Source organism: Prunus persica, chromosome G3 (assembly GCF_000346465.2).
Source record: "Prunus persica cultivar Lovell chromosome G3, Prunus_persica_NCBIv2, whole genome shotgun sequence".
In the NCBI taxonomy this organism is placed as follows: Eukaryota; Viridiplantae; Streptophyta; class Magnoliopsida; order Rosales; family Rosaceae; genus Prunus; species Prunus persica.
In genome coordinates, this window is record NC_034011.1 from 1780805 (window position 1) to 1800168 (window position 19364).

At 36.7% G+C, this 19364-nt stretch overlaps 5 protein-coding genes and 1 pseudogene across 6 annotated transcripts; 3 read left to right on the forward strand and 3 right to left on the reverse strand.

Annotated features, from left to right (window-relative positions):
- Nucleotides 4085-5150, forward strand: LOC18784499 (auxin-responsive protein SAUR50). The gene has a single exon (XM_007216803.2). The coding sequence runs from the start codon at nt 4308-4310 to the stop codon at nt 4872-4874; it is 567 nt and encodes a 188-aa protein (XP_007216865.1). The 5' UTR covers nt 4085-4307; the 3' UTR covers nt 4875-5150.
- LOC18783509 (indole-3-acetic acid-induced protein ARG7) lies at nt 6347-7315 on the reverse strand. The gene has a single exon (XM_007217498.2). The coding sequence runs from the start codon at nt 6833-6835 to the stop codon at nt 6398-6400; it is 438 nt and encodes a 145-aa protein (XP_007217560.1). The 5' UTR covers nt 6836-7315; the 3' UTR covers nt 6347-6397.
- On the forward strand, nt 8415-8876 carry LOC18784193 (auxin-responsive protein SAUR50). Its single transcript, XM_007217513.1, has one exon. The coding sequence runs from the start codon at nt 8415-8417 to the stop codon at nt 8874-8876; it is 462 nt and encodes a 153-aa protein (XP_007217575.1).
- On the forward strand, nt 9384-14773 carry LOC18784208. 2 transcript variants are annotated; one of them, XM_020560256.1, is made up of 14 exons: nt 9384-9795; nt 9908-9944; nt 10163-10253; nt 10383-10492; nt 10590-10660; nt 11207-11276; nt 11522-11584; nt 11680-11751; nt 11857-11958; nt 12120-12194; nt 12560-12667; nt 13032-13148; nt 13826-13882; nt 14446-14773. In XM_020560256.1, the coding sequence occupies exons 3-14, from the start codon at nt 10190-10192 to the stop codon at nt 14500-14502; spliced, it is 966 nt and encodes a 321-aa protein (XP_020415845.1). In that variant the 5' UTR covers nt 9384-9795; nt 9908-9944; nt 10163-10189; the 3' UTR covers nt 14503-14773. The 2 variants fall into 2 exon arrangements, with proteins under 2 accessions (XP_020415845.1, XP_020415844.1); XM_020560255.1 differs by having other exon boundaries at nt 9399-9795; nt 10378-10492; nt 14446-14767.
- On the reverse strand, nt 15080-15907 carry LOC18782409. The gene has a single exon (XM_007217778.2). The coding sequence runs from the start codon at nt 15748-15750 to the stop codon at nt 15307-15309; it is 444 nt and encodes a 147-aa protein (XP_007217840.2). The 5' UTR covers nt 15751-15907; the 3' UTR covers nt 15080-15306.
- Nucleotides 16189-18634, reverse strand: LOC18784467 (annotated as a pseudogene).

Here is a 19364-nt window from a genome sequence, read left to right on the forward strand (position 1 = left end):
ACAAGATGATGTGCGGACAACTCAAAATAGTGGAGTTTATTTACTTGCACATACCATGCAAGTTGCTAGTGCCAAGGATAAAAACCCAATTCTCTCAAATATGGGTTTCTATGGTGTCATTCAAGAAATTTGGGACCTTGACTACCAAAAGTTTACAATCCCAGTCTTTAGGTGTGATTGGATAGATAGTTCTGGTCTTGTAGTCGACGAACTTGGATTTACCCTTGTAGATTTGAGTAAAATTGGACATAGGAATGACCAATTTGTTTTGGCTTCTCAAGTCAAACAAATATTTTTTGTTGACGACCCGATGCATCGTGGTTGGTCGGTAGTGTTATCAATGCCTAGTAGAGAATATAATGATGTTATTGGTGATGAAGTATTAGGTGATGTGATAATTGAGTGTGAGCCATTTACTAGAGGGATGCCAAATGTTGACACATTTGATGAACTGGTAGGTGAGTTAGGCGGTCAAAATATTCGAGATGGGTGTGAAGATATATGGATTGAATGATGCTTATGTAATTGGCAGTGTATGACATTAATTTTGTAATATATTGTAATGTGATTTCTTCACTTTCTACGTTCAAATAAAACACGACGTTATTGTGAATCAGTTATTCAGCATATTTACCGACGTCTTAAAGCAACGTAACAATGAAGAACCACGACGCTATTGTGAAGCAATTATTCAGGATATCACGTCGGTGAAGGATAAAGAACCGCCATGTAATTCAAAATAACACGACTCCAATCCCATAATACCGACGTCTAAAAAACGAGATATGTAATCTGAACGTTAAAAAATACGACGTCATCATACATTTTCCACGTCGCAAGTTCTTTTATAAACGAAGAGGAACGAAATTAATTCCGACGGAAATTCATTATAACCGCCGTCTAATAACAATTAAACGACGTTATTTGTAATACGGCTCCCATCATAATCTACGTCGTCTATATGTTCTGTAATACGGCTCTCATTTATTTGGAACCGACGTTGTTTAGACGTTCAACGTCGTCTATATTATTAAGTGCGTCGTGAGTAATGAATACATATAAATACAACGTCGACTATATAAATGTATACGTCGTAAATAATGACACTGACAACTATTTCCACGTCATCTTTTTTAGATAAAATCGAAGTGGAAAATTTATTTCACGACGGTTTTTTGTAAATAAGAGACGTTGTAGAACTTTAGCAGACTAAACACGTCTGTTTTTATTGTTTTCCGACGTTGTTGTATTTAACAACGTCTAATATTTATGGTCGTTGTTTGTTTCTGAAAATAGGACGTATAAATTTTTTAATACGACTCTCATATATTTGTAACTGACGTTGTTTAGTTTTTCAACGTCTACTATAGAAACACATACGTCGTAAATAATGACACTGACAACTATTTCCACGTCATCTTTTATCAAAAAATCGAAGTGGAAAATTAATTGTACGACGGTTGTGTTTATATGTGCGACGTAGTAGGTATCAATAACGTCGTCTTCTAATGTATTTAAAGACGTCATATTTTTTATTGTCGTGAAAATTATATTTAACGTCGGCGTATTTTTATTGTCGTCGTTGTATGTCTATCTTGCGGCCTTGTTCTCTTAATATGTGTCATATTTTCCCTTTTTAACGACGGTCTTTTTAGAGAATTGGTCGTCTATTATCATCATCGATTGCTTTTTTTAGATCTTTTGCAGTACAAAGACGTCGTTTTGTATTTTTTGATGACGTTGTATTGTTTAACAACGACGGTTATTTAGCGTCGTGGTTTATGAGGGAAAAGATGACGGTGGATTCCACGACCATTGAAAAACCAAATACACGACGGTGATTTACCGTCGTCTTTTTGCTTTTTTGTAGTAGTGGAGGTGGGAGTATACAGACCAACTTGCCACATCTACATCAACACTCATTATATAATACAATGTCTATTGACAAAAACAGGGAGTTCAAAAAATAGTTGGAGATAGTTGATAAGATAACTCTTAATTTAGTGGTATTTCTTTTTTCAATTATAAAAAATGTTTCAAATTCTATTGCTCCTCCCCATTTGATTAAAAAAGAGAGACATTAAAACTGTTGAGATAAATTATTGTTTTAGGTCAATATGTCTTTCCAAATATGTAATACAAATTGACAATCTAATAACATAATATAAAACGAGAAAGCATACACTTCGTAATCACTTCCCTCCCTCGCTGTTTAAGAGAAAAGAAGACAATCTTAGATATTTCTTCGTTACAATTATGATTTTTTATATAGTTTTTAGTGAATTAAGTAGTTGAATCCTAATTGAAAGAGCACGCATTATGTTCAATTGGTGGTTGCAAAAAAATTAAATAAAATAAAAACCCTCACATAATTACTCCTTTTACATGGATATAATCTTTTTGTCACGGGATGCTACAACTTTAAAAAAAATAATAATAATAAAGTTGATCGAGTAGTAATTATGAGATGCTCCGCAATTGAAGATTTCCCATCTTAAAATATGACAAAGTTTTCTTGTATCAAAATCAACATACCCCAATTAATCATTTAATTAATGCAGTGTTAGTCAAACGATTAGAAAAGGATGCATAATTAGTGATCATAAGGTAGAACGAAAAGGACTTCCATGTTCTCTCTATGTACATGCGTTTCGACTTGTGAGCTAATTACTATTTTATTGGATTATTTCTCTCTAATTTTGGATTAAAATAAGTGCTTTTCACATGGAATTCCATAGGGTGCCATCTTCCACGATCTTCTAAGCATCTCAAACCCTAATAAACAAAATACCAATTCAATTAAAAAGATTAAATAGACATCAAGTACGGATATCAAGACAGAAAAAGCTTGGAGAGTTCATAATTTTGGCAAATCCCTCTGGATGCCTTGTGGGATTTTGACTGTTAAGGCAGTTGCAATTAAAAAAACACTGTCTTTGCCAAAAAATTTCTGACATCCAAACATGGGCATAGTCAGAGAGGTAAAAGTAACTCAACCCTAATTCAGAAAAAGCCTCTAATAATAAATATTCAATATATACTGAGGGAGGAGGGAGCTGGATGAGCTTGAACTGTTGGAATATTGGTTTTGAAAATGACAAATTAAATATTATATGTATACATTAATTGCAAAAATGGGATGGATTGGTTAATTAGATTCTACTTTTAATTAACTTGTAATTGGACATATAAGATTAGAGGAGAGAAGGAAAATATTTTTGCTCACCACTTTAACCTAATGTGTATGCTCATTACCCTTCTTAATACTTGACACGTGTTCATAGACATAATAATGGTTAACTTTTTACTTTGATTTATGTAACCATGGTTATGCTTATAAACATATGTCAAGTGTTGAGAATGGTGATGAGCATACACTTTGGGTTAAAGTGGTGAACAAAAATACTCTCAGAAAGAAGAGGGGAGAAAAAAAGGAGGATCCAATGATATGTGCATGTAGATCTAACAAAAACTTAAATTTGCATGGATCCAATAGAGTGGATTGGCTAAGAATATTAGTGTGGGAAAATTAAAAACAAGTGTACGGATAACCATATATACGTGTATTAGATTCCACTTTGGGATTATTAATTTTTCTAGATCTTACATTGTGGAATATTATTGTACAAAATCTTTTGTAATGTAAGGTTACTTAATCAATGTCATGAATAGACTATCCACATAGTTTAACCAATAAAAACATGAAATCAATCTCAAATGGTTTTGGTGAAGCATGTCATTTCAAATTCATGCTTCTGTGACCTTGTTGGAGACTTGGAGCAAAGTTAAAGACTTGTTCTTCCCTTTAGTTGTTTCAAATTCATGCTTTTGTGACTTTGTCGGAGACTTTTTTTTCCCTCTAGTTGTTTTTCTTCTTCTTCCAGTTTCCTCTGTGTGACAATATTTGAACTTAGAATCTAACAACCCTAATTTTGTGAACTTGAGGGAGGGAATAAATAAATAAAAACAGTAAAAGAAAATGCAAAAACCAAGATAGTCAGGCTTCAGTAATCTGGAAGGTAGCAGGTGCCACTAGATACCTCGGGATTAAACAACAAAAGACCTTGATGGGTTCTGAGTCTTGAGGCAGTTGCACCAGCAACCGACGTACCCGAAATTTAATGATAATAGCAAATAAAATATTTCCCCAAACAATTAAAATATTGCTAGCAATTCATCACTCTCAGCCTCTCCAGCTCCTTTAAATCCTTCCACCTGCTTGAGACTTCACACCAATGAACTAAGAAGAACAGAACACAAACCCCAATTTTTGTCCTGCATCTGCTAGCTAGCCCCATTTCTACTTCATGGATTCAAAGAAGTCTAACAAGATCAGAGAGATTGTTAGGCTCCAACAGATCCTAAAGAAGTGGAAGAAGCTAGCAAATGCCCCTAAAAACACAAACCCCAGCACCAATTCATCCTCAACCAACAGCACAAATAGTCTCAACAGTTCTACTTCTACTTCTACTAGCAGCAGCAGAAGCATGAAGTTTATTAAGAGAACACTCTCCTTCTCAGATGTCTCAGCTGCTCAAAACGACGTTGTACCTAAAGGCTTTCTTGCCATCTGTGTTGGGAAGGAGCTGAAGAGATTCATCATCCCAACTGAGTACTTGGGGCACCAAGCTTTTCGGATTCTGCTCCGGGAAGCCGAAGAGGAGTTCGGGTTTCAGCAAGAAGGTGTGCTCAAGATTCCGTGTGAAGTGCCTGTATTCGAGAAGATCTTGAAGGTGGTTGAAGAGAAAAGGGAGGTGTTCTTCTTGCACAATGAGTTTGGATTCATTAGTGCAGAGAAAGACAAGATTGGTTTTTGCTCCTCTCCATCAGATTGTGAGCTTACACCTTCTCATCACCCCCAAATGTGTAGATGATAATGCTCTTGATTTTGAGTACATGTTCTTCACCATATTTTTCGTCTTTTTTTTTGCATCATTTTGTGAAGATAAATGTAATGGAAAGAGAGCACAGTGCGATTACAGGAGGATTTAGATCGATGAATTAATAATAAGGTAGATTTCATGTTCTGCAGGGGAGTTATTAGTTTACTAGTTGGATTGGATATCATTAATCAAGATCCAAGTAAGCGATGTTGTATCTATCTACCACCACTTTTAGTGCAAAGGATATGAAGTTTTCATTATTCAACAGCAGAAATATTATTTAGTTTAGGATTTAATGACTGATGAGAGGAAGAAAAAGAATCTCTCTATAAGTTTAGCTCCAAGTCAAAACATGGGAGAGAATAAAAGCAGTGGTCCTGAAAATGAGAAATCTCATAATCTTCATACAATGATGAGGTGATGAATTTAATCTTTGCTTTGAAAGGAAATAATCTTTGCTTCTGCTGTGGAAGTGCTTTTGAATGTTTTCTAGTTGAGAACTGTGTAGACTAGTCGGCACAGGGTTTGCAGAGGCTTTAAATTTTTTTTTTTTTTCCGACAGCATCTTCCAATAACCAATGTAATGCTTTGCTCATGGCATTGTGGGAACTGAGAGAAATGCAAGTAGCGTTTGTTAATTAAATTGCATACATAAAATACATATAACATATTATTATTAATTTATTATTATAATGGACTCAGTTTACGGACATCTAAGTTATCCTTCTGCTGCCGGCCCTGAGCATGATACTGAAACCTCAAGCTTCTGCTATCAAAACTCACATGCAACTCCCATTGCTATCAATTTTTATTCATTTTATTTATTTGTATTTCAAAATTTTATTTTATAATTCAAAATAGTATCGTAATGAATGAAAAGAAAAGAAATTGACAGGATGTGCTCCTCACTCTGAACCCGAGTTCAAATCCTCCACCTTATAATTTAAATTAAATTAAAATAAATTTTCGCTTGTATAAAATAAAATAATAAATAATAAAAAAGAGGTTTAACCATGTCGAAAAAACCATGGGCCTATGCATGTTGGTCCATTTCTTTTATTGAGGGATAGTATTGAAACAAATGGATGTCTCAGACCTTTTTTTTTTTTTTTGGTGTGGTTTTTTTCTCTTTTAAGTTTTGATGATCGAAGTGCAGTCTGATGCTTCGAACACATAAGTTTTGAAAATCAAAGTGCTAATTGCATATTAGATGCAATGTTTTCTTGTGAAGCTAGATAAATGATTCCCCAGAGGAAGCAAAAAGGACTTTGGAAGTGCTTTTGACAATTCCAAAAGCACTTTCAAAGAAGGCGTGTTATCCCCAAATGAAAAAATATATAACATATATATGAAACAAAAATTTCAAACCCAAATCAATCCAAGTAGACAAAGTAAATGATCACAAATTTTTTATTTTGTCTGTAATTTCTGAGACAAATTTATACACATTCTGCTTCTGCCTAAATTGTAGGAGAAGAGATTAAAAGAAAAAACAAAAGGGTTGCATTAATTAATTACACCTTTCTCTTCTTATCATTCTTCTTACTTGCCAAACACCTGACCAAAATATGCTCAAAATCCTCTTCATCACAAGGGATTTTGAGTGCACCTTCTTGCTCAAACCCATACTCCTCAGCCACTCTATCCATCAACACCCTAAAATCCGGTGATGACAAACAGCTCATGGGAATCACAAACCTTCGAAGCTCCGGCCCAACGTAAACTGCCAAGAACCCTTTTGGAACTTGCAGCACCGAATTACCACCCTGTTGGCCATCGGACAGCTCTCCGGTGAGCAACTCAGAGGTCTCACCGGACTCTGCGATTCTTATGGTCATGTTCTTTCCGGAAACAGCTTCAGATTCGTGGTTGCGTGGAGGCAACCATAGCCGTAGGCGGTGGATGTTCATGTGCTTGGGCCATGCAATGTGTCTTATTCGCTGCTGCTTCATATTGCACTGCTGGTGATGAATGATGATGAAATTAGGAATGGCTTTGAACCTTGGGTGAGAAATCTTGGCGAGCCAAGTCCATGCATGCAAAAAAGGGTTGCATGATTCACAAGAAGATAGAATTCATGTCGGAATTTTAATCTTTTTACAAACAACCACAAATTAGAACACCTTTTTTTTTTTTTGGTAGTGTTTTCGCAGAGAAAAAGTTTCTTATAACGCAAAAAAAAACTCTTTCTCTGCGAAACACAACATGTTTTGAGTTGGGGAGGAACTAGTCATAATCGGTTTAGGATTTGTTAATTGTTAAGTTGGCTGTAAATTTTGTTGACATTTAAATAGAAATTCAGACCATTTAGAGTCTAGATTTGTTGAGTGCTCCGCCGTGGAATTCTCACAGCCATTTCTATATTTGGCTTGTCCACACGTGCTGTATGGATTTGGCCGCCATTATGTATACGGTCGATATAATATAGCTAAGGGGTTGGGATTTTTGGCGTTGTTACTAGTGTAATAATAAATTAATGAGCATAAGCCATCTAGAATTTTTCAGCCACAATTTTTTATAGTGATCATGGAATGGGATTCACTATAACTGAGAATAAGAAATGTGGTCAGGAATGTAGTTCGCAGATGTGTCAACTTATAAAAGTCGTGTACGTTATCAACCATATTTTTTTATAGATGATCATGAGACTCGCATGAAATCCACCTCTATAATTGAGTTTCACAGTCCATGAATAATTAGATTCACAAATTCACATTGACATTACATTGATGCCAAATTTGGAATAGACCAAAGTGTACTTTAGTTAAAACCAAGAGCCACCCTTGTTGTTTTCACTTGAAGATATAAAAACACAACTGGCGTATGCATCTGAATTTAGCTAGAATTAAGGTAAATAGATTGGGGACATCGATCATAACAATTTGTGTGCTATTGGTTAATAAGGACTGAACCTTGCTAAAAATATTTGATGTTGTGACTTGTGAGCTGTAACAGATACATATCCTTGCTATAATCTTGTTAGCTAGACTTTGGATACAACGATAGATAGGCAACAATTATATCTCTGTGGATAAAGATGGGCTAGCTACATGATCGGTTTCTAATTCACATTTCAGTGGAAGAATCCAAATATCATGAAAATATATAAATTCCATATGGATAAAGTTTTATAACATTCCGATTGAAAAGTTATCGTGCCGTCCTTGAAGTGCAAATTATCTTCTATGTTTTTATAGAAGAACAATGTATGATGATTTTTTTAGAATGTCAATAACAGCTATGGCGTAAATTAGGTATACGTTGATTTTAGCATTTAATAGGATAAGAATTTGTTGTCATTTGAGTCTTAGTGCTAACCAATGCTAAGCTTGCATTACCTTGTAGTTTATTAAAAAATTAAATGTATTAAATATGTGCATGGACATTCAACAAGCTACATTTGGAAACCTTATATATACACTCTTCTCACTTTCATGAGTTTCACAACATATATATACCATGGGATATATTAGCATGAGTGGTATGACAATCCAACCCTTGTCATCACCATTCTCCATCTTTCATTTCCTAATGGCAACCTCAAGCAAAAGGGTCAAAACAATCAGGCAAGCCATCCAACTCAAACAAGTGATGAAACTTTGGAAGGCCATAAGCCTCAATGTGAAATCTTCTCTCGCTCCCTCCGGCTTCCTTCCTGTGTACATTGGATATGATCGAATCCGATTCTTGATCCCGACCCGCTTCCTCAACTTCCCAATCTTCGTAGCTCTTCTTGATAAATCTGGGGAGGAGTTTGGGTTCAAGGCCAGTGGAGGCATAGTGTTGCCATGTGATGTTGTGTTCTTCAAAGAAGTCTTGAGCTTGCTTAAAAAAGATGAGAAAATGTATGGGAGCATGGAGTTGCACGAGTTCTTGAAGATGGTTTCTGAGGTGGGTAATTTTGATTCCTCTACGATATGCAGCAAGGGAGATAGCATGTGTTGTGATCATCGCCATGGATTTAGACCTCTATTGCAGAAAGCTAGGGTCTGATTATTATTTATGTTATATGGACATTCTTTTAACGATGGTGGGTGGAAAATTTTAGTTTTGTCATTCCATCGTTTGATTAATTTAATCTGTTTGTAGGTTTAAGATTCTAATTTCAATTTCGTATCTCGTTTTGCTAATTGTGCACTTATGGAGGAGAGTTTATTGTATTCTTCACCATCGAGAATGAGGTGGAAGTATTTTTGTTGGTTAAGTAGTACAAATTTATGTGGATCATATATAGCCATGGAGAGTTCCTCATCTGCTTTGCACCTAGGCCTTTTATTATAGTTTTTCTTGCAGTAAAAAAATGGAGTGCAATCTGTACTAGAATTTCAACTTCATCCTTAGTTTATATTTTTCAACACTGATGAATTCACAATTTCGATGATGTGGGCGCTACAAGGATTAACCAAAATAACTCTTAAATTGCATTTTTTTATTCCACGGAAAAAAGAAAAACATGTTCCAAAATAGAAGAAACCAAAACTATGTTTTTCTTTCATTTCGATAGAAAAAAAAATTGTTTTTCTTTCATTAATATTGTTGACGGGTCACCAATCTTATCTGGAGGGCCCACTTAGCTCAAATAGTTTCGAAGAGATTGTGCTGTGCCATTGTGTTCGCACCAAAAAAAACAAAAAAACAAAAACAGTGAGAGAAATTCGACCAAAAAAAAAAAAAACAGTGAGAGAAAGAGGAACACAGAGAGAGTCGCATAGCAGACCGTTAATCTGAAATTTTGGAGAAAACGAGCTGCAAAAACACAGTCATGTCACTCGCAGCAACAACAGCGATGACGATGACGACATGTCGTTTCTTTAAGGTCAAAATTCAATGCTCTGATTCGAAGCCCAGAACTGGTTTCGGAACCAAAACCAACAATAAGAACAAAAACCGGAACAAGAACAACCTCAATCAGGTACCATTTTTGGAATTGATGACCAAGATTAAGCCTTTCTTTATAGTTTAGATAAATTTGTAATCTTTTTAATGAAAAAAATCTGTGCTAAAACTTAACATTTTTGGAGCAGGAATCCACCACTAAACGGTCGGGTGCTGTTCCTACACGTAAGTGAATCAACCTTTTTTTTATTATCATTTATTTTCGGCAACTACCCAACTTTCCTTTCTAGATATGTTGCAAATTTCATGACCAACTTGAAGGCTTGTTTAATAATTTTCTAGTCCCACACTCTTGTTTGATTAGTGGGTTGTGCTCCTTGTAAGTTGTATTATTTTCTTGGGTTATTATTACATTCAATTAAAGGTCACATTTTTGTCTATAGAGGCACCTGGATTGAATTCTAGATTTGATGGAAAGGTTAAGAGAAACCCTGCTGACCTTGAGTTTGAGGAACGTCTGCAAGCAGTCAGAAGGTAAAAATGTGTGTGTGTATTGCTGAGTTAGCATATCATAAGAGCGCATTGGATGGTTCCATAAACATAACTTTTAGTTTAGAATTATTTCCAATGAGTCTCATCCCTTGTGCATGAAATTCAGTTCAGCACTTGAGCAGAAAAAAGTAGTTGAAAAAAAGGAATTTGGGGCAATTGACTATGATGCACCTATTGAGTTGGAGAAGAAGGAAACGAAATCAATTGGACTTGGTACACAGGTAAACTTTGCTGTTTTCTGCTTTCTAACTGTAAATAAATGCTAAGAATCATTTTTCACTTTACACAAATCACTAACCCAAAGCGTTCATGGAATAGATTGGAGTAGGTGTAGCTGTAGTGGTCTTTGGTTTGGTTTTTGCTCTTGGAGACTTTCTTCCTTCCGGAAGGTATGACATAGTAGATTAAAGGTCCTTTCAGATTAAATTACCCTTATATTTCTATCTTTCTCGTGTCTGCCCATGCTTGATTTATCATATTGTTCTGGTATCTTTACCTTGACACATGATTTCAGACTGGCCGGAAAAATCATGAAACATTAAGGATTTGTGCTCTCTCTCTATCCACTTGATTAAAGAGGAAGGTGTATATGTATATGTACATACGTAACTATGTTGTTTTCTTTTAGTTATATATAAATCTCTCTGACAGGACAGCCTGTCAGAATTTAAAATCTGATATCTCAAAGTTCGTTGGGAGTTAATCTATTCTTTTACTGTTTCTTCTTTATGTTTTGACAATAAGAGTTAATCTACTTTATGAAGAGAATTAATATCTGGGAAGGAACCAGGCCGCTTTAGGTTTTAAACTTTTGGTATTTTGTTATTGACTTCCTCATCTTCTTCATCTTCTTAACATCCTTCGTATTACAGCAGTTGATTGTTGAGTAATTGCAGAGGAATGATTTCATTTTGATTTGGTCTTCAAGATTTCAGTTTAAGTCCTACTGAGGATGCTGCAATAACCAGTAACAAACTGTCCGAAGAAGAGAAAGTGTCACTTCAGGTAATGCTCATGGGCAAAATTTTCTATCTTTGCATTTTTCATTTGGTGGTGTTGTTGTATGTTGTATTGTAGGAGTTGAAGCCACAGTCTTTTATATTTTCTCTTCTCTTTGATGGACTAAGCATCTTTCTTTCATTTCTGTTTCTGATTTTATAATATTTTTGCTTTTGCATTTTAAATTTGTGTCTTTTCATATTACTTCGTTTTAAAAGATCCTTCACACGTTTACCTTTGATTTGTGGCAGACTCGGCTGAAAGAATATGAAGCGACACTTAGTAACTCCCCGAAGGATCCAACTGCTCTTGAGGTGAGTTGTAGTGCAAAACACTAGACTATTCTTCTTCCTTTGTTACTGAATCCTCAAGTGGCAGCCATATCAAATATTCTCTTGGGGCTTTGCAGGGAGCTGCAGTAACCTTAGCAGAATTAGGAGAATATACTCGGGCTTCCACTCTGCTTCAGGACTTGGCTAAGGTTTGTTCTTGTTTTTGCTTTTGGAATTATTGCACATTGTATGTGGCACATGCTGTTTAAATTTTATGTTTAGGAAATTATCACGCTGATAGGGTGGGTACACAGGAGAAACCAAGTGATCCTGAAGTTTTTCGTTTGCTTGGAGAAGTTAAATATGAACTCAAGGATTATGAAGGGAGTGCTGCTGCATATAAGGTTTCTTCAATGGTCAGTCTCTGTAAACTGTGCACACTAAGCTCAACTAATTCGAATCACTTCTATCACTGAAGATGTGTTGATATTGTTAGTTAGTTGATGATTTTCATTAATTATTAATAACATAAGTTCAATAAAATGTGGTACATGAATGTTCTGTTGTTGTGTGACAGGTGTCTAAAGATCTCAAATTTGAAGTTCTGCGTGGCCTTACAAATTCATTACTTGCTGCTAAAAAACCAGATGAGGTTTTCTCTTATTCTTGTGAATTGAAATAAAAATGCACTAACCTTCATTTTAAGATATTCATGTGACAGCATTCTTATTGAGATCATTAGGCAGGGTGCAAATAATTTAGCATGGTGCTTAAAAAATCCTTTTATAGTATTAAATATGTCATATAAGATTACCTGTTCTAGACTATGTTATTTCATTTCCATATGGCCTGAGTTTGGAAAACCAAAGGAATTTGGTGGTTTACTGGTACCAATCATTATTTATTGGTCTGATCGCGTATTTGATTATTTGTTGTGAGATTTAAAATCTCAATTGTCCCCTGTTTATCCTATGTACTTTACTGAGTTTCTTACAAGTAAAATCAAACTTATTGCAGGCTGTTCAGTTTCTTCTTGCCTCTCGTGAACGTATGAATGCTGGCAATCCAGATGCAAAGGCTGGAAGCACTACAACTGAAGCAAATTTGCAGGTGGACCCTATTCAAGTGAGTCACAGATTCTCTATAATATTACATATTTTGGCATCACTGAAATGGCTAATGAACAATTTTTCGACTTTTGTTTATAAGGTGACAGAAAATCAAATCAAACCAAACCAAACCAATTTAACAAGTTCAGAAAACCAAACTGAATAAGAAGGATTTAACCAAACCAAACCCAAAATTTTGAGAAGAATCTGTTTTGGACCATTATTTTTAATATTCCAAATTTATCCCCGCACCTCTCTCTCTCTCTCTCTCTCATCCCCCTCCCCTTCTTTTTAAGTTTTAAAATGTTTGGATAAATTGCTTCTTTTTATGCAATATCTAATTATTTTTTTTCTCTTTTGGTTATACCCCAAATAATCAGGTCGAATTACTTCTTGGAAAAGCATATTCAGATTGGGGTCATGTAAGTGATGCTGTATCTGTCTATGATCGGCTCATCTCTAGTCATCCAAATGACTTCCGCGGTTACTTAGCTAAGGTTTTTTTTTCCTTTTTCCTTTTGCTTCCTATTTGTTTAAAGATTGTCAGTATTTGTGCTTTTTTTTATTGCCAAGATTTTTCACCTTTGTACAGTGCATATGTATTTACATAAAATCACGTCAGCTAAACTCAAGAAAGCCTTAAATTCCTAATTAGATGGGGTTGGTTGGATTTTCTAAGAAAGGGAAAAAGAAAAAAAACACAACTCAGGGTCTGCCACTAAGCTCTAACCAAGAACCCCATAGTCTGTTATATGACTGTAGATGATGTCATTTCTCATGTCTGGAAGCATCCTCTAAGGTCTTCAGACTTACTTGGTAGCATTTTCATATAACTAAAAGTTTTTTATCTATTGTGTTTGGTAGAAATAGACGCAAGTGTTTGCTAGGTTATAGAATCACTTTAGTGTGTGCTGTAGAACATGTGTTTCTTGAAGAAGTGTTTCCAAGTGAATATGTGGGAGGCACTTCAGTTTTATTGAAATTATTTATGCTACTAACAAAAGGTCTCCTAGTGATGAAAAAGCGCAACTTAAGGTCATTGAACTATTTTTGTCTTAGACAACTCTTCTTCCCTTAGCTATTTTGGCTTGTATTCGTATGCTAGATCCTTGGTATTTTGGGTAAAAAGAACTTGCGTTTGCTTTAAAGTTTTGTCTCTTTAATGGTTCTGCAGGGAATTATTTTGAGAGAAAATGGGAAAGTTGGAGAAGCGGAAAGGATGTTTATACAGGTAAATAAATGGATGTCTGGTTGCAGATGAACTATTTTTCTGTTGATACAAGCATGCAAACGCACACACACATTACATGTAAAGAGTTGATGTTTATACAGGTAAATATTGGAATGTCTATTGGAAGATGAAGTATATTTCTGTAGATACAGATGTTTACCTGCAGGCATACACGCACGCATTATATGTTCAGTTTAGCGTACCATCTCATCTATACTAATGCCTGCTACAATTAGATGTGGCTTAAATTTCCTGTGGGCATTATCCTACTTGAAGGACTGTAACAGCACTGGCATGGAAAGCCCTGTATTGTTTCAGTCCCATGGCCTATAACTTGAAGGGTGACATTTCATTTTCCCTTCATTTTGTCCTATTTGCAACCATCCAAGGTGAAAAAGAAATTAAGATCGGTGTTGGGTGTCTCTGTTTGTTTGAACTATCGGTCGAAGTTAGATGTCTAATTTTCCTTGTGTGCATCTGTTCGTGTGGCATCGAATGTTGCTAATCTCCAAATCTTTGTGTTACATGAAATTTAGCTATAAATCATGGTGTTTCATGCACAGGCACGGTTTTTTGCACCAGATAAAGCCAAGGCACTTGTGGACCGATATTCAAGATAATGACCAAATTGTTATTGCCCAAGTAGGGTGCGCCATACAGTTCTTGACCATTGAAGTTCTGTTGCCTATACCTCAAGAATTTCCAGACGCAATTTTGTTAAAAAACTCTTCATCATATGGGTTATGAAAGAGGTAGATGATAGTATTTTAGAAAAGGTTGCTTAGGATCATTTTGTATTAGATTCTAATTTTTTATGTTATGTAATTTAATGCATTGGTAATACTACACAACCACAGTTATCAAAAGGCAAAATGCTTAGGCTTGGCTTGACTTGGTTCTATCAGACTTGGTGGAAAAGGAGAAGGCTTATTAACTTTTAACTTCTGTCATTTTACTTGGAAATTATGAAGTATAAAAAAAAACTTTTAATTGGAAGTCACAGTCCAAACTGTAGGGAGATTCTCCAATAAGTATTTTATGTTAAAGATTGATTACAGCCATTGAATTGCACTTATTAAAAGTGTTAGTAGTTTCTTAAATACAATCTCAGTCGAAATTATGTGTATAACCAATCGTTAACTTAAATACTTATTAGAGAATGCCCTCCCTCCCAAACCATGTATTCTGTTGCGGAAGTTTTATCATTCAATACCAATACAAGTGTACCTTCGCCAAAGTAAAGGCATAATTCTAACTTTCTCAATGAAAATTACATTTAATTTTATATCAATAAAATGCATTTTCCCAGTTTCCCACTACAAATTTCTGCAATATTCCAAGAAACCCACCAACCAAATTCAACAAAAAATCCCAAAAACCCAAAAAAATAAAATGAAAAAGGGCAGGAAAAAAAAAACAGAACATCAATCCTTAGTGGCATTCCTGACAGTGTTCCAAATCTGTCCAAAACCCCCAAGAACATGAGGCAGAACAGTCTCAATGCCTTTCAAAGTCACCCCAGAAGCAACCCCAATACCAAAAGCTTCACCATAGCCAGGCTTGGAGTCAATCTTCATATTAAGAATGGCAAGGCTGTTGTTGGTGCTGTCAATCTTTCTTGAGGTCTCAGCCAAGAGCTTGTCCTTTCTGCCTCTGCCAGAGGTTATGACCCTAAAGAGGGCAGCCTGGAGGTCACCTATGACCTTGAGAGAGGCCTCTTGGGTGTCAAGGCCTTGGGACTCATAGTGGGAGATGAGTTCTTGTGGGGTTGGTAGCTTTTTCTTTTGGGTATTTGGGGTTTTGGGTTTGGCTGTGGAAGATGATGTGTTGGGGTTTTGAGGGAGAGAGTTGAAGGATGGCTGTTCCATTGGGGTTTCCAAAAGATTAAAGTGAAATAACAAAAAGAAAAACGAAAGCTTTTCAAGGGTTTTTGCGGTGGATTTTGGAGAAGTCGAGGGAAGAGCTTCAATGGGCTTTTTTACTTTTTTAGGGTTTATGGAGAGATAAGGTGGACTCTGTAGGGACTGACAAGGTTCAAATGGTCTTTTGCCCTAATTTCATGTGTTTTTGTTTCTCTCACTAGAATCTTTAGATTAGGTGTGTTGTAGCAAATGGGTTGAGAGATGGCCCGGGTTTTATTGGACTGGGCTTCTTGTTCATATTGGCTTGTTGCTGCTGTTGTTTCTTTCTGGCTGTTCCCTCTTCCAGGTTAGTTTGGTTCTCTTGCTTTGGTTTTATTTTTCTCTCCAACGGAGTTGACATGTAATTGTTGTTGTCTGTTTCTTCAATATATTTTGAATATTTAAATTCAAGCACTTGTTGATCAATCATGCACTTACAATGAAGTTGTTCCAGTTTAAATTACAATGAAGTTTTGTTTATAACCAAGGCCAAAACCAATGCCAAAGCCAATGCAGTAGCCAATGGCAACAATAAGTCCAGTAAGAAGCTTTCTGTGAGTGTTAGATCTTGGACCAGCTGCTGGTGATAATGGTTGAGGGCAAGTTGGGTGCAAGGTGGGAGGGCCACACATTCCTGTGTTGCCTTCATAACTGGAGCTGGTAAAAGTATTAAAGTGACCTCCGGATGGCACAAGTCCCTCAAGATCATTGTATGCCACACTGAATGAAGACATGAAATTCAGACCTTTGAGAGATGCAGGGATTCCACCAGATAGATGGTTATAGGAGAGATCCAAACTCTCCAAGTTAGTGAGATTAGAAATCTGATCTGGGATGCTTCCAGAGAAGTTGTTATGACTAAGGTCCAAGACATGAAGAAACTTCATTTGGCCAATCTCAACGGGGATAATGCCACTTACTGTTGTTTGCCAAATTGATGGCTGGGCGGAGGTTGGCCAGCCGATTGTACTGCTGAATAGTAGCATTGTTTGGCTGCATAAACACTGGCAACTCTAGATAACTCTGTCCTGCTTGATCCCCGGCCTCTTTTGATGACAAAATTGGAATTCTGCAGAGCTCATTAGGAAATCCTCCAGTGAGAAGCTTATTGGATAAATCTATGAAGAAAAGGTTGCGCATACTGCCCAACCATCCAGGAATAGAACCAGTAATAAGGTTAAATGGCAAATCCAAGGCTTGAAGATTTTTAAGGTTGGCTAGCCAGGTGGGCAGTTGACCTGTGAATAGGCAACCACCCAGAGCAAGAACCTGAAGATTTTGGAATCCATCCAGGTCAACTATGCTTTCATCATTTGGCATGGGTTCCCACCGAAAATTCTTGGCTAGAACCAGAGTGGTCAGATTTTTGCCACGGATTTTAGTGCAACTATTTCAGGTGATATCTGCCCTCTGAGCTGATTTTGGGCCAGTCTAATAGCTCTTAATGACATGCAAGAGTAGAGGCTTTGGGGTAACTCACCAGTGAAGTTCTTGTTGCTCAGGTCCAGAGTGGTGAGGCTTTGGAGAGTTGAGAAATTGAAGGCAGAGAGGTGTCCAGTCAAGTTGTTGACCATCAAATTCAAGGTGGATACATTTGTACAGTTGGTGAGAGATGCAGGTAATGGACCAGTGAGGTTGTTGATGCGGACGAGGAGCTTTTCCAACTTGAAAAGCTTACCAATGTGGCGGGGGATTGGCCCTGAGAATTGGTTGGAAAAGAGCTCCAGGATCTTGAGATTGGTGAGGTTCATGATGCCATCACGGATGGGTCCAGAGAGACTATTGACAGGCAGATAGAGCTGTTGAAGATTAGCAAGGTGGAAAATTTCATCAGGGAGAGAACCAGAGAGGCCATTGAAGCCTGCCCTGAAGACTTGAAGCGTGGAACATAATCCTAGTCCAGGTGGAACTGGGTCAGTGAATTCATTGAAGGACAAGTCCAAGAAGGTAAGGGAAGTGTGATTGCCGTCTGTTATTGCTAACATTGAAAATGGTCACTGATGGGACAAGGATCCAAGATGGGATTGTTCCATGGAACAAGTTGCTGGACAAGTTTATAATCTCAAGCTGACTGGTTTCCTTGGAAGACAATGGTAAGTGGCTGATGAGACGATTGAAGCTCAAGTCAAGGACCTGGAGAGTACTAGAGAGGGAGGAAAACAGGTCCTTTGGGAGAGGGCCCGAGAGCGAATTGTGGGAAAGATTGAGGTGGGTGAGATGGGTGAGGTTGGTGATAGATGGAGAGATAAAGCCAGTTAAGCCTCTCCCAGGAAGCCATAGGCAGACTACACGGTGATGATCATTGTCTTCTTGGTGGCAACTTATTCCTTCCCATGAGCAACAGTCAGAGGAAGCAAACCAATTCAATGGCGACGATACTTTAAAATCCAATGACAAGAGAGATTCACTGTCCACTCTGTTACAGGCAGAGGCTTCAAAGCAGGGCATCTGAATTAGGAGAAAGAATTGCCCCCAAAACAGAAGAAACTGTGTTCTTGATCTTTGGCTCGGTGTTCCTGTGAGCTCCTCCTCCTCGTCCATGGTGGTCTCTTTGTTTTCTTTCATGTCATTCATCAGCCCCTGATGGAATCATTGGTACGTACCAATCTATATGTATCACATAAGCGCTTACTTTGAGAGCTTAGACTTGTTCTGAATTCCTCCTATTATCTGACGTCTGAATCCCACTAGGTTGGTTAGTGCATCCAGCAAGTTTATCTATTGTTTACGACTTAACTATGTTGACTGACCAATAACCATAAATATATAGTATCTAGTTGTTATGTTATATATTCTTAGTTATTTTAGACATATATCATGATCAAGTGAAACCCCAAATGGCACCACTTGACCTTGTATGTCTGGTCTGACAGTGCATGGAATTACTTGGGCATTGCAGTAAGCATCCATTGACCTGGAGAAAGTGTCAAAGAAACTGACGGTGCATGAACAGATAGATCATAATATTAATGCGTTTAACACAGGAGTCATGCCTCATGACCAACACCTACAATTCCTGTCACATAATCACATAAAGAATGAGTTGTGATCACTATCTGATCATATGAAATACTTACAATCATCATAAACTGTTGATTGCGTTGATCCCACAATAAACCATTGACTGCGATGAAAGGTTGTTTATTATTGTTACCGTTGAAGGAAAAGAAAAACTACTTGTCATTGCATGATGAGTCAATGCTATCAATAATATTGAAGAAAATTGCCTACTTTTCATCTTGTAAGATAAGCTGAGTATGTATTTATGTAGTTTTGTTTTTTTTTTCTGGTACAATACATTTTGTTTTCGGGATGTTGGTACATGAAAACCCCCGAGTTCCTATTCTGAATCCCCACTAAATTTTGCTCTATATATGCACCGCTTCACAATATGTTTGTATTATTAACGCCACAGCCCCCATAAGAAAATCAAACAAGAGGTTCTCAATACTTAAAAAAGTGTATCTGTAAGATCTTTGAGGAGCTGGTAATTCTGGATGAGGGCAAGAGAGATGCGTAGTTGGAGGGCTGCATAATCTTGGATTCCCTTCAAAGCTGGAGATGGTAAAATTAAGAAACTG